The sequence below is a fragment of the Moschus berezovskii genome, chromosome 20 (assembly GCF_049115385.1).
Source record: "Moschus berezovskii isolate FMDL1 chromosome 20, NW_MosBer_1.0, whole genome shotgun sequence".
Taxonomy (NCBI): domain Eukaryota; kingdom Metazoa; phylum Chordata; class Mammalia; order Artiodactyla; family Moschidae; genus Moschus; species Moschus berezovskii.
The window spans coordinates 33,308,501-33,323,019 of NC_142479.1; the positions used below are offsets into that span (position 1 = coordinate 33,308,501).

A 14,519-nucleotide genomic window follows, 5' to 3' on the forward strand; every position below is an offset into this window, starting at 1 on the left:
AAAGATACATGCACCCCTGTGTTCATTATAGCGTTATTTGTAATGGCCAGAATATGGAAATTACCTAAACGTCCATTGATGGGTGAATGGATAATGAAGATGTGAAATGTACACACACACACAAACACACACAAATACTACTCAGCCATAAAAAACGAAATATTGCCATTAGTAATAACATGGATGGACCTTGAGGGTGTTATGCTAAATGAAATAAGTCAGAGAAAGACAAATATCATGATTTCACATATACATGGAATTTAAAAAAACATATGAACAAAGCAAAACTCAGAGAAGAGGTTGATTCTCTTCTCCATGGAGGGGAAGTGTATTGGGGAGCTTGGTGAAATGGATGAAGGGGATCAGTTCAGTTCAGTTGCTCAGTCGTGTCTGACTCTTTGCGACCCCATGAATCACAGCACGCCAGGCCTCCCTGTCCATCACCAACTCAGACTCATGTCCATCGAGTCGGTGATGCCATCCAGCCATCTCATTCTCTGTCATCCCCTTCTCCTCCTGCCCCCAATCCTTCCCAACATCAGAGTCTTTTCCAGTGAAGCAACTCATTGCGTGAGGTGGCCAAAGTATTGCAGTTTCAGCTTTAGCATCAGTCCTTCCAATGAACACCCAGGATTGATCTCCTTTAGAATGGACTGGTTGGATCTCCTTGCAGTCCAAGGGGCTCTCGAGTCTTCTCCAGCACCACAGTTCAAAAGCATCAATTCTTCGGCGATCAGCTTCCTTCACAGTCCAACTCTCACATCCATACATGACCACGGGAAAAACCATAGCCTTGACTAGACGGACCTTGGTTGGCAAAGTAATGTCTCTGCTTTTTAATATGCTATCTAGGTTGGTCATAACTTTCCTTCCAAGGAGTAAGCGTCTTTTAATTTCATGGCTGCAATCAGCATCTGCAGTGATTTTGGAGCCCCAAAAAATAAAGTCTGACACTGTTTTCACTGTTTTCCCATCTATTTCCCATGAAGTGATGGGACCAGATGCCATGATCTTAGTTTTCTGAATGTTGAGCTTCAAGCCAACCTTTTCACTCTCCTCTTTCACTTTCCTCAAGAGGCTTTTTAGTTCCTCTTCACTTTCTGCCATAAGGGTGGTGTCATCTGCATATCTGAGGTTATTGATATTTCTCCCGGCAGTCTTGATTCCAGCTTGTGCTTCTTCCAGCCCAGCGTTCCTCATGATGTACTCTGCATATAAGTACACAAAATTCAGGTTATTTTTTAAAAAAGTCATGGTGATGTAATATACATCATAGTGACTGTAGTCTGTAGTGACTATAGACATTGTATGCAAATTTGGAAATTAAGAAAGTAAATCTTAAAAGTTTTTGTCACTTGAGGAAGTTTTTTTTTTTTCTGGTAGCTTTGTATGGTGATGGATGGTAACTAGACTTACTGTGGTGATCATTACACAAATGTCAAATCATAGTCTATGTCAGTTATACTTCAGTGAAAATAAAAAGTTCCTTATAATTATTAAAATATTTTTAATGAAAAATATATCAGACAAAAAATTCTTTAAACTACTTGTATTGCAAAGTAATTGCTTTAGTGAATATACTACTTAAATTCTAGAGGTGACATCTCTAAAAATAAAGCATTTTTCAATTAAAGTATTTCCTACCTTTTGAAACCTGAACATTTGGTAACATAACTAAAAATGGTATGAAAGTTTAATATGTAATATAATATAGGCATCTCAAAATTAAGGTTTGATGTTCCTAAGTCATACCGTAGTCCTTTTGACTTTTTGATGCGGATAACTGTTTATTTGGGGGCTTCCCTAATGACTCATTGGGTAAAGAATCCACCTGCAATGCAGGAGACACAGGAGACTTGGGTTCGAATCCTGAGTCAGGAAGATCCCTTAGAGGAGGAAATGGCAATACACTCCAGTATTCTTGCTTGGAAAAACCTCATCGACAGAGGAGCCTGGCTACAGTCCACGGGCTTGCAAAGAGTCGGACACAACTGAGGGACTAAACACATAACTCCTTATCTGTAAGTGAATCAGTTCAGTTCAGTTCAGTCGCTCAGTCGTGTCCGACTCTCCGCGACCGCATGAATCACAGCACGCCAGGCCTCCCTGTCCATCACCAACTCCCGGAGTACACTCAAACTCATGTCCACAGAGTCGGTGATGCCATCCAGCCATCTCATTCTCCATCGTCCCCTTCTCCTCCCGCCCCCAACCTTTCCCAGCATCAGAATCTTTTCCAGTGAGTCAACTCGTCGCATGAGGTGGCCAAAGTATTGCAGTTTCAGCTTTAGCATCAGTCCCTCCAATGAACATCCAGGATTGATCTCCCTTAGAATGGACTGGTTGGATCTCCTTGCAGTATAAGGGACTCTCAAGAGTCTTCTCCAACACCACAGTTCAAAAGCATCGATTCTTCGGCGATCAGCCTTCTTCACAGTCCAACTCTCACATCCATACATGACCACGGGAAAAACCATTGCCTTGACTAGACGGACCTTGGTTGGCAAAGTAATGTCTCTGCTTTTTAATATACTATCCAGGTTGGTCATAACTTTCCTTCCAAGGAGTAAGCGTCTTTTAATTTCATGGCTGCAATCAGCATCTGCAGTGATTTTGGAGCCCAAAAAAACAAAGTCTGACACTGTTTCCACTGTTTTTCCATCTATTTCCCATGAAGTGATGGGACCAGATGCCATGATCTTTGTTTTCTGAATGTTGAGCTTCAAGCCAACCTTTTCACTCTCCTCTTTCACTTTCATCAAGAGGCTTTTGAGTTCCTCTTCACTTTCTGCCATAAGGGTAGTGTCATCTGCATATCTGAGGTTATTGATATTTCTCCCAGCAATCTTGATTCCAGCTTGTGCTTCTTCCAGCCCAGCTTTCCTCATGATGTACTCTGCATATAAGTTAAATAAGCAAGGTGACAATATACAACCTTGACGTACACCTTTTCCTATTTGGAACCAGTCTGTTGTTCCATGTCCAGTTCTAACTGTTGCTTCCTGACCTGCATACAGGTTTCTCAAGAGGCAGGTCAGGTGGTCTGGGATTCCCATCTCTTTCAGAATGTTCCATAGTTTATTGTGATCCACACAGTCAAAGGCTTTGGCATAGTCAATGAAGCAGAATAGATAATAATAAATAATGTTTAATATCCTGGAGGAGGGCATGGCAACCCACTCTGGTATTCTTGCCTGGAGAATCCTATGGACAGAGGAGCCTGGGGATCTGTAATCCACAGGGTTGCAGAGTCAGACACGACTGAGTGACTAAGCACAGCACAATGTTTAATTAATGTCTACTCTGTGTAAGGCTCTGTTCTAAGTGTTTTAAGTTTAAAATGTGATTGATAACAATTTTTATGATATATTTCTGATTTATGATCCTGTCCCCAGAAAACTACTTAAAACTTTTTCTGGTATCTGTTAGTTGGCTCATATTTTTGAAATACGTTCGATTTTTTTTTTTAAAGACCAAACTTGAAATTCAGAAGGCTCTTGCAGAAGATTCTACTGTATATGAATATGACAGTATTTATGATGAAATGCAGAAAAAGAAGGAAGAAAGTAACCCCAAATTGCTTTTGGGAAAAGACCGAAAGGTTTGTAGCTGAAAATACAAACTTTCTTTGACTTTGACCTGCATTTTGTATCTTACTCTTATTTCACCATGAGAATGATCTGACAAAAAATTTTAGGTATATAAAATGTAAAGAGCCCCTAGTTCCAGATAGTGTGGATTTGTTAGAATCTAGGAAGCTGTATGTAAAGTATCCTAACCAGGAGCAAGAGAATTATCTAACAATTTTATAAATTTTGTTTTTTGCTTTAAAACTTTTTCAAATTATTTTTGGAAAGTTTTTCTTAGGAAAGTCTTTGTATTGCTCCTCCTGTTCATGTTTGTGTTTTATAATTTTTTATTGCTTCCTAGCTGGTAACTGAATCACCCATGTGTATCACGATCAGATTTTTAGTTTGACAAAAATGTAAAGGTGTGGAGATTGAATGAAATAAGTTCAAATTTTCTGTCGCTCTTACTCTTTCACAAAGCACAGACTGGTTTTTAAGGATCTTTACATCTTACAGTATCTAAAATAAAGTAGTGGTATAAAATTATATTAAAGATACTATTTTAAATAATTGTATTTCAACTAATGGGAAAAACTAGTTGGAAAGCTTTCCTGCTCACATATCTGAAGAAGTAAAAAAAATAGCATTTTGTAAAAAGGGTGAGAAAAACAATGGGAAAATTACCTATTTAGTTTGAGAGTTTTTACAAAATGGTGTTTTGAAAAGTTCTGTCTATACTTAAATTTCTTTTGAAACGAATTTTATTTTCAATCTTGCTAGTAAGTTTATATTGAATTTTGAGAAGTTGATCCTATTTATTTGACTTTCTGTCTTAATTCGTGATAACAATAGAATATTAACAATTCATTGTCTTTGATTCTCTTCTAAATAATCTTATTTTTTCCCCTAGCCCAAGTACATTCACAGCTTACTGAAAGCAGTTGAAATTAGAAAAAAAGAACAAGAAAAAAGAATGGAAAAGAAAATACAGCGAGAACGAGAAATGGAAAAGGGAGAATTTGATGATAAAGAGGCATTTGTAACATCTGCTTATAAGAAAAAACTGCAAGAGAGAGCTGAAGAGGAAGAAAGGGAAAGAAGAGCTGCTGCACTTGAAGGTGAGGTGAAAGAGGGAGAAGGGTAGAAGGAAATAGAAATAGAATTCTGCCCTGTGGTAGCCATTTGCTCTGTCACTGAACTTTTAGATTATAATGTTGTCATAATTTATGTATGTGAATATAGGGTACAAAGTATATGATGTTACACAGTATTATAAAATAGAAGATTTTAGGTAAAAACACAGTTGCACTCTTTAGTAACTTATTTCTATTCAACTTTCTAATTATATCTCATTTTGTTGCTTAAAACTGTAATCATCACAAGTCATTGCCTTAGAAAATGATTTCAAATGTAAAAACATCGATTACAAGGCATAACAGCACAGCATTTGTCAAAGGGAATATAAACTGAGATTTAAATCCTAGTTATATTTTCCTGGGATGAGAAAACTAACATCACCCAAGGAGCATTAACTAGGTATTTACAAAAAGAATAACATTAATTCAAGAAAGAACAAAGATGTGCAGAGGCCAAAAAATATCTTAATGCTTTACTGCAGTACTTTCTACTCATAGTCGTTTTTCATGATCAAAGTGAAAACAGCTTATTTGTCAAGTGCTTACCAACTTTAAAAGGAAGAAAACCACATGTGTAAGACTTGGTCTCAGCATGTACTATGTGTTCATCTAGAGCACCACTCAGGATAGTAAACAGGGCTACATTCCAGTAAAAATCTATTGACAAAAAAGGCAGCAGGCCAAATTTGGCCTGCAGACTATATAGACCTAGAGACCAGTTTATACACTGTGTTATATACTCTGTGCCTGTAAAACTGAACTACGTTTTGCCTTGTTGAATATATTATTCTCACTTTTGCTTTCATTCTCTTAGCACGTTTGGATGTAACCAAGCAGAGAGATCTCAGTGGATTTTATAGGCACCTATTAAATCAAGCAGTTGGTGAAGAGGAAGTACCTACATGCAGCTTTCGTGAAGCCAGGTAAGATGTGGCATATGGAATATTTAGAAGAAGGATACCGCCCTTGAGTTCTGATATGATCTCACGATCATTTAAACTCCCTGGAAGTAGAGGACTGTAGTATTGCATATTTTGTTGTTAGCCAAACCTGACCTAATTGAATGAATAACTAGAGATTTACAGCTTTTTAATTAAAAAACCTTTAGTTTAAGATATTTTTATTGTAATAATTCTGCATGCATGTTCAGATAGTATATAAAAAGAGAAGCATATCTTTCCATAAATAGAACCTAGCCTCTGTAAAACATAAAGATTCACATAATCAGGGGCTTAGAAAAGGATTATCCAGTATGTAGCCACAATTTCACGTGGCTGTTTAAAATAAATCTAAAATTTTGGTCACATCAGTCACATTGCAAGTACTCCATTTTCACATTTGGCTGCTGCTGCTGCTAAGTCACTTCAGTCATGTCCCACTCTGTGTGACCCCATAGATGAAGCCCACCAGGCTCCCCCATCCCTGGGATTCTCCAGGCAAGAACACTGGAGTCGGTTGCCATTTCCTTCTCCAGTGTGTGAAAGTGAAAGTGAAGTCGCTCAGTCGTGTCCGACCCTTAGCAACCCCACGGACTGCAGCCTACCAGGCTCCTCCATCCATGGGATTTTCTAGGCAAGAGTACTGGAGTGGCTTGCCATTGCCTTCTCCGCACATTTGGCTAGTGGCTACAATATTAAACAGCATAGATATGGACATTACCATTTCTGTAGACTTTTTTTTTTGGGCTATGCTACGCGGCTGGTGGAATCTTAATTCCCCACCAGGGTTGGAACCTGGGTCTCGGCAGTGAAAGCACTGAGTCATAACCACTGGACTATCAGGGAATTCCTCATTTCTGTTGGGATTTTTATTAGTACTGGTCTAGAAAGTAAGGGTTGGAGGAATTTTGAATAAAATTGTAAGATATTATGCATACTAAGTCGCATCCTTCATGTCTGACTGTTTGCGAACCTTTGGACTGTAGCCCATTAGGCTCCTCTGTCCTGGGAGCCTGGCAGTGGGATTCTGCAGGCAAGAATACTGGAGTGGGTTGCCATTCCCTTCTCCAGGAGATCTTCCTGACCCAGGGATTGAACCTGTATCTCTTATCTCTCCTGCATTGGCAGGTGGGTTCTTTACCACTAGTGCCACCTTGGAAGCCCATAAGATATAGGAATAGTGAAATTATCATGCTATAAATATATATATACATATATATATTTGAAGGTAAAACTTGTCCTAAATTTGTATCTAAGGAAAGCAGTTCCTTGAGAACCATAGTTGTTGCTTTGTTTGTGTGATGAGTAAGTGATTACTGAGAATGAATGTGTGAGTAATGTAAATAAATTAACCATGCTGATCAGCTAGGAAAATGTAGGTGGTGTAAACAGTGTTAGTGTAACTGATCATAATAGCTGGATGGATTCACATATTTCCATTTTGTTGTAATAGATGCTGAGGTATATAGCAGGAGGCTGATGCCTTTTCAATCGTGAGAAGGATTATTTAGTGATATTTAGAATTAGATTTTGTCACCATTTGTGGTGAAAAATATTTATCTTCATCTTTTTTCAGGACTATTTTAAGTATTTTTTAGAAAGAAAGAAAAATAAAAATCCAACAAAGAGCCACAACTTGAACTTCTTGTTGAAAACTAGTACTTATTCTAGAATATGCCTTTTCCTAATTATTTGTTGTCTGTGTTTGGCAAAAAGGAAGACCTTCCACAGACCCCTACCTGAAGGTTCTAGAAAACCTTCCACAGACCCCTACCTGAAGGTTCTAGTGGTCTATACAGAAGGGCTGATTTTTACTTTTTCATTTCTACCAATATTGAAAATAATCTGAATGATTAGAATATACTAATGATAGATGTTTACCAGGTAAATAGACATCATCACCTTTTTGAATTTGGGATTATCAGAAAGTATATACAGTTGTAAGTGTATTGACTTAAGTACTGATAAAAATTCTATGAATTTATTTATAGAATTTATTTACTATAATTAATAATGTGGCATTTTGTGTTACATTATTTTTCTTAAGGTCTGGGATAAAAGAAGAGAAATCAAAAGGATATTCTGATGAAGTAAGTTCAGAGAGCAGAATACCTCATGAGAACTGCATTCGCCGAACGGGTGTGAAAGTAGAGGAAAACCCAGATGCAGACAGTGACTTTGATGATAAGAGCAGTGAGAATGATGAAACGGAGGAAAGTAAAGTGAACTGCAGAAGGGAAAAGGGCACAGAGACCCTAAAAAATGACTCCAAGCATCACAGGAATCCTACCCACTCACCATCATCTAGTGAGGAAAGAGAACATGGTACCAAATGCCGCACAAAAAGTTCCAAGTCAGGAGGACATGAGAAAAGGGAAGATCAACACCAAGAGAGACCGTCCAGGGAGCAGGACAACTATTATGCTGACCGTGATTCTCAAAAAGAAAAAAAGGATTCCCATAGGCACAGAGAGTCCAGTCACAGAGATTCACACTGGAAGAGGCATGAACAAGAAGAGAGACTGAGGGGAAGAGACGAGAGAGAAAGAAATGACAGAGAATGGAAAAGGGAGAAAGACAGGGATAAATATCCCTCCAGAGAACAGGAAAGACGCAGACAACAAAATAATTATGACCGACACAATGAGAAAGGATGCGAGAAGGAAGAGAAAAGCAAAGAAAAGGAAGAACATTTGAAAGAAAGAAAAGAAAGATATGAAAACAGTGATAAATACAGAGATAGAGAAAAACGAGAAGTCATTGTTGAATCTTCAGAAAGAAATCGAGACAGAAAGGAAAGCAGCCCAAATTCTAGGGCAAAGGATAGGTTTCTTAACCAGGAAAGAGCCAGTAAAATGAGAGACATGGAAAAGGACAAAGAAAGAAACCCAGAGAAACCCTCTAGTTCTGAAGTGTCATTGGGAGCAAAACACAGAATCACAGAGGAATGCCACGAGACGGGCAAAGAACAGGAGAGGCCACATGAGACAGTGAACAAGTTTGCAAAGCGGAGCAATGAAGAAACTGTAATGTCGGCAAGAGACAGATACTTGGCCCGGCAAATGGCGAGGATTAATGCAAAGACATATATTGAGAAAGAAGATGATTGATGGCTGCCCCTGTAGAAAGACCTATGGAAGCACAGAAAATTACAACTCCTGAAACATGCTGTGTGAACACATAAAGGAGTGTGTTAAGAGTGGGTGGGAGGGTATTTTAAAATGTATTTTCAAAATTCATTTTGGGTTTCGGTTAAGTCAGAAGTCAGTCCTTTTATCTTGAATGTTTAACTAAGTTAATATGTAATATTTACTTATCAGTACAACATTCCTGGTTATATTCAAGTAACCTAAAGAGAATGCTAAATCCTCATAGGTAATATGAGGAAAATTGGCTCTACTATGACCATTAAAAGATAATTTAAACAACTCTTCTATTGTTGATTTTGTTGCAAGAGCTGTTTATTTTATAAATACTGTGTTTCAGATAAAAATAATGTGGATTTGAATGGAGAATATCGTTTTACTTTATGTCCTAAAGTTTGTATTAAAGTGTAAAATATAGATCACAGATCTTGTCTAAGCTTTTTAGCTCACAACATACCTCTCTTAAATGAAAATAAAAATGGTGATACATTTGTACCATTTAATTTATGCTTATTTAAAAGTGTCACATTTAAAATGTCACTTGTGTCATGCCGCCATTCCTCTTTTCTGAAACCTTAGCAAGGTATTAGTTATGTGTATAAATGAGTTTTAGCTAAGGGTGAAAAATACACTAAATAAAATAATTAGCTAAAGAACTGGGTAGCCTATTTATGAACATGTCTTGTTTAATATACTCTTAAAAATATAGTACAGTTTATTACAAGTTCCATATATAGAGGTTCTGTACTGAGTCTTATCAGTGACAGTGACAAATACTGCAGAAGCATAGACTGAGTGAACACAGAGGGGTGTAGTACAGTGTAACTGGAAAATTTCGGGTGAGATCATGGAAGACCATGAATGACAAGCTAAAAGTCTTCAGCTTTGGTGAAAAATTGAATTCCTTTGTTAGAGTTGTCATACTAGAGCACAGGGTAGCAGTTCTTGGATAATGATAATGAGCTATTTGGATCAATATAAATAAGGGATTCATTATATGTGTTGCTGGATATGTGTTCTTGTAAATAGTTGAGGTCTAAAATAATGGACTTAAATATCATGAATTGGTAAACAACTGTTCTGTGATTCACTGTCCTCATTTCCTTCTCCCTCCACTTGTTTACTCTTGCTCCAGTACTGTTTATTTTGGCTTCTGTGGATGATGGTTTTTTTTTTTTAAGTTAAATATTTAATTGATTTTTAATTAATTAATTTTAATTTTTGCTATACAGCAAAGTGACTCAGTTATATACATATATGCATTCTTTTTTGTATTCTTTTCCATTATGATTTATCCCAGAGGATTGGATATAGTTCCCTGTGCTGTACAGTAGGACCTTGCTGTTTATCCATTCTAAATGTAAAAATTTGCATCTACTAACCCAAACTCCCAGTCTGTTCCTTTCCCTCCCCCCCACCCCTTGGAATCCAGAATCTCTTCTCTGTGTCTGTGAGCCTGTTCCTGTTCTGTGGATGGGTTCGTTTGTGCTGTATTTTAGATTCCACATGTAAGTGTGTCATACGGTATTTGTTGTTGTCATGTTGTCGCAAATAGCATGGTTCTTTTTCATGGCTGAGTAGTATTCCGTTGTGTGTATGTACCACATCTTCTTTATCCATTCATCTGTCAGTGGACATTTAGGTTGCATCCATGTCTTGGATATTGTCTCTGTCTTTGGCTATTGTGAATAGTGTTGCTATGAACATAGGAGTGCACGTATCTTTTTGGATTATAGTTTTGTCCAGATAGGGCTTCCCTGGTGGCTCAGAGGTTAAAGTGTCTGCCTGGAATGCGGGAGACCTGGGTTCAATCCCTGGGTCAGGAAAATACCCTGGAGAAGGCAATGGCAACCCACTCCAGTACTCTTGCCTGGAGAATCCCATGGAGGGAGGAGCCTGGTGGGCTACTGTCTATGTGGTCGCAAAGAGTCGGACACCACTGAGCGACTTCACTTTTGTCCAGATATATGCTCAGGAGTGAGATTGCTGGATCATATGGTAATTCTATTTTTAGTTTTCTGAGGAACCTCCATGCTGTTTTTCATAGTGGTTGCAGCTACTTATATTCCCACCAGCAGTGTAGGAGGATTCCGTTTTTTTCCACACACTCTACAGCATTTGTTATTTGTAGACTTTTTAATGGTCACCATTCTGATTGATATGAAATGGTACCTCATTGTAGCTTTGATTTGCATTTCTCTCCTAATTAGTGATGTTGAGAACCTTTTCATGTGCCTGTGACCATCTGTTTGTCTTCTTTGGAAAAATGTCTATTTAGGTTTTCTGCCCATTTTTTCAATGGGTTGTTTGAGCTGTTTATGTATTTTGGACATTAAGCCCTTAACAGTTGCATTGTTTTCAAATATTTTCTCCCATGCCATAGGTTGTCTTTTCATTTTATGGTTTTCTTTGCTATGCAAAAGTTTCTAAGTCTGATTAATTCCCATTTGTTTTTCTTTCCATTGCCTTGGGAGACTGACCTAAGAAAACTTTGGTATGATTTATGCAGAGAATGTTTAGCCTATGCTCTTCTAGGAGTTTTATATGGATGATGTTTTTAAAGATAGACATGCAAATAATGGACTTCCCTTGTGGTTCAGCTGGTAAAGAATCCAGCTGCAATGCGGGAGACCTGGATTTGATCCCTGGGTTGGGAGATTGCCTGGAGAAAGGAATGGCTACCCACTCCAGTATTCTGGCCTGGAGAATTCCATGGACTGTATGTATAGTCCACAGGGCCGCAGAGTCAGATTCGACTGAGCGGCTTTCACTTTCATGCAAATAATCTTTGGCCTGCAATCAGAAAACCTAGGTATAAGGTCTGTTCTGGAACTTTCCAGCTGTGCGAACCTGGGCAAATCAGTTAATCACTGTGTGCCTCACACTCCCTATCTACAAAACTGGGGAAATGACATCTATCACATAGATCTGATGATCGAGTGAGATGATATTTGTGAAAGTACTAGTCGCCTCAGTCGTGTCTGATTCTTTGTGACCCCCTGACTTTAGCACACCAGATTCCTCTGTCCACAGGATCCTCCAGGGAAAAATACTATAGAGGGTTGCCATTTCCTTTTCCAGGGAATCTTCCCAACCCAGGAATTGAACCCGGGTCTCCTGCATTGTGGGTAGATTCTTTACCATCTGAGCCACCAGGGAAACCTATCTGTGAAAGTACATTATAAACTGCAGCTCTACACAGATTATAATAATTCATTTTGCTTTACTGAAATTTAATATCTCTAATTCTAGGTACTTTTGATGCTAAGTATTTGCAGATCACATGCAGTGATAATTTGGGGGGGATGTTTTGACAATACACAGTTAAGATTTTTCTTTTAACCTTAAGAGTTTGGAAGGGATTTTTGTTTCATTCTGTTTTTTCTTCTTTTTAATGAGACAGTCTAATCATCATGATGTTAAGAGTAACTGCAGTAGTAGTTAACAACAAAAGGCATTTACTGATGTCTTAAAATATAATTTGGAACATCTGTGACTAAATTGCATAAATGAGTACATGGGCATTTTATGCATCTTAAAGAGGAGACTCTTTATTTTGTATAAATAAAACAGGTTTAATTCTGTCACTGAAATTGAAAAATAATTGTTTCATGTAAAAAATAATATTGGACAATTTCACATAACCACAGTTGACAGGTGAATAGTAGAAAATATTTATTTATTCTTAACTATAAGTAATGTGGAAGAAGAAACTAAAGATGAGGAAAATGAAGTACCATTTATATAATTCAGTTAACTATATAGTCCAGAATTTGAAGCACCCCGTTGATACGTTCGGGGCTTCCCTTGTAGTTCAGTTGGTAAAGAATCTGCCTGCAATGCAGGAGATACGGGTTTAATCCCTGGGTTGGGAAGATCCCTTGGAGGAAGGCATGGCAACCCACTCAGTATTCTTTCCTGGAGAATTCCCAAGGACAGAGGAGCCTGGCAGGCTATGGTTCATGGCATCACCGGAGTCAGACACAACTTAGCAGCTAAATCACTACCATTGATACATTCAACACAAAGTATCCTGAAAATGTTTTTTTTTTGTGTGTAAATCAGATCATATTTAAATGCTACTGGAGAAATAACTGCAAATTCTTATGTTACATAAGTCCCTAGTTTTATCCTTTAAACTTTGCATTTTTCATGTATCAAGTTTTAAGGCATACTTATAGTATTAGAGTTTGAGTAAGAATCAAGTAGCTTTTTCAAAAAATTAGCAAATACTCTTATTTGTTTATGGAAATGTAGGTATTGGGGCTTCCCTGGTGGCTCAGATGGTAAAGAATCCGCCTGCAAGGAAACCTGGGTTCGATCCCTGGGTTGGGAAGATCCCCTGGAGAGGGGAACAGCTACCCACTCCAGTATTCTGGCCTGGAGAATCCATGGGCAGAGGAGCCTGGCAGGCTTCAGTCCATTGGAGTGCAAAGAGTTGGACACAACTGACTTTCACATTCATTCCTTTATTTTCAACATTTCTCTGAGAGATTTTTTTGATGTATGTCACTTTCACTTCAGGCATTTTAAGCCTAGAGATGGGCTAGCTCCTCTTTCCTAAATATTTGTTGTTTGAACTGTCAGTGTTTACAATTTGTTAGAAATAGATTATCTACTGTAATTGGAGTCTTCAGTTGTAGAACTGAAGGACTGAAATCACCTATTCTGTCTCCTAAATGATAAGGTTCTTAATTTAGCAGACATAAAACTTTTTTCTGATGACATGCTCCTCCAGTGCACACTGGTTCCAAAGTAGATTTGGCCAGTGAAGATAATCTCTTTTTGATAAGGAAATAAAAACTTGATTGGTGGTAGAGCAGTTTGGTGTGGATATTATGAGGTGTTGGAAAGAGAAATACAAGCTTATATTTCAATTGAAATATATTGTGAATCATTAAAAAAAAAATTGTTACACCTCATGTAGAAACAGTACTGAATGGATTCCAACTATGTTACACAAGCAAAGGCATACTTAAGATTCCATCTTTTCCATTCGTAGTAAATGCCTATTAAAAAGTTGAGAGGAGTATGCAATGGTAAGCTACTCCAGCACTCTTGCCTAGAAAATCCCATGGATGGAGGAGCCTGGTAGGCTGCAGTCCGTGGGGTCGCTAAGGGTCGGACACGACTGAGTGACTTCACTTTCACTTTTCACTTTCACACATTGGAGAAGGAAATGGCAACTCACTCCAGTGTTCTTGCCTGGAGAATCCCAGGGACGGGGGAGCCTGCTGGGCTTCCGTCTATGGGGTCACACAGAGTCAGACACGACTGAAGTGACTTAGCAGCAGCAGCAGCATTATGTCATTCTAGGAGAGGAAATATTTCTTTAGAAATTTCTAGGTCCCGGGAAGAGTAGAGAAAGTAACTAGGTTTGTTTCTGCCCTCTAATGTAGTTATCTAAACTTTAAAACATTGTTCCATCATTGAGATTTAGAGACAGTTAACAGTTAATGAGGGGGAAACGGGATACTATAGAAACAACAAAAAATGATTTAGAACTTTTGAAATAGTCCTTCCATGGAACTAAAGACACATTTTAATATCATTGACTTATCTGTGATATTGAAGAAAAAAACTCAGAATGTTTCACCAGGAAAGCTTTCTACAGCATAGGGATATTCCTTGTCTTAATGTTTTTTTTTTTTCTTCAATATTTGGATTTATAAATTTCAGTCTCCAGCATACTTTGCAAGCACTTTCTAAATTCACCTTCCTAATTTAGAG

General features: G+C 38.0%; 1 protein-coding gene across 3 annotated transcripts in view; it reads left to right on the plus strand.

Moving 5' to 3' along the window:
* The window catches only part of NSRP1 (nuclear speckle splicing regulatory protein 1), a 46,733-nt gene extending 37,441 nt beyond the window's left edge, over nucleotides 1-9,292 (plus strand). For all 3 annotated transcript variants that reach the window (XM_055402736.2, XM_055402749.2, XM_055402740.2), the window contains 4 exons: nucleotides 3,473-3,601; nucleotides 4,480-4,687; nucleotides 5,520-5,628; nucleotides 7,691-9,292. In XM_055402736.2, coding sequence (XP_055258711.2) covers nucleotides 3,473-3,601; nucleotides 4,480-4,687; nucleotides 5,520-5,628; nucleotides 7,691-8,753 — 1,509 coding nt within the window. In that variant the 3' untranslated portion in view covers nucleotides 8,754-9,292. The remainder of the gene's footprint in view (nucleotides 1-3,472; nucleotides 3,602-4,479; nucleotides 4,688-5,519; nucleotides 5,629-7,690) is intronic.
* Nucleotides 9,293-14,519: the final 5,227 nt, after the last annotated feature.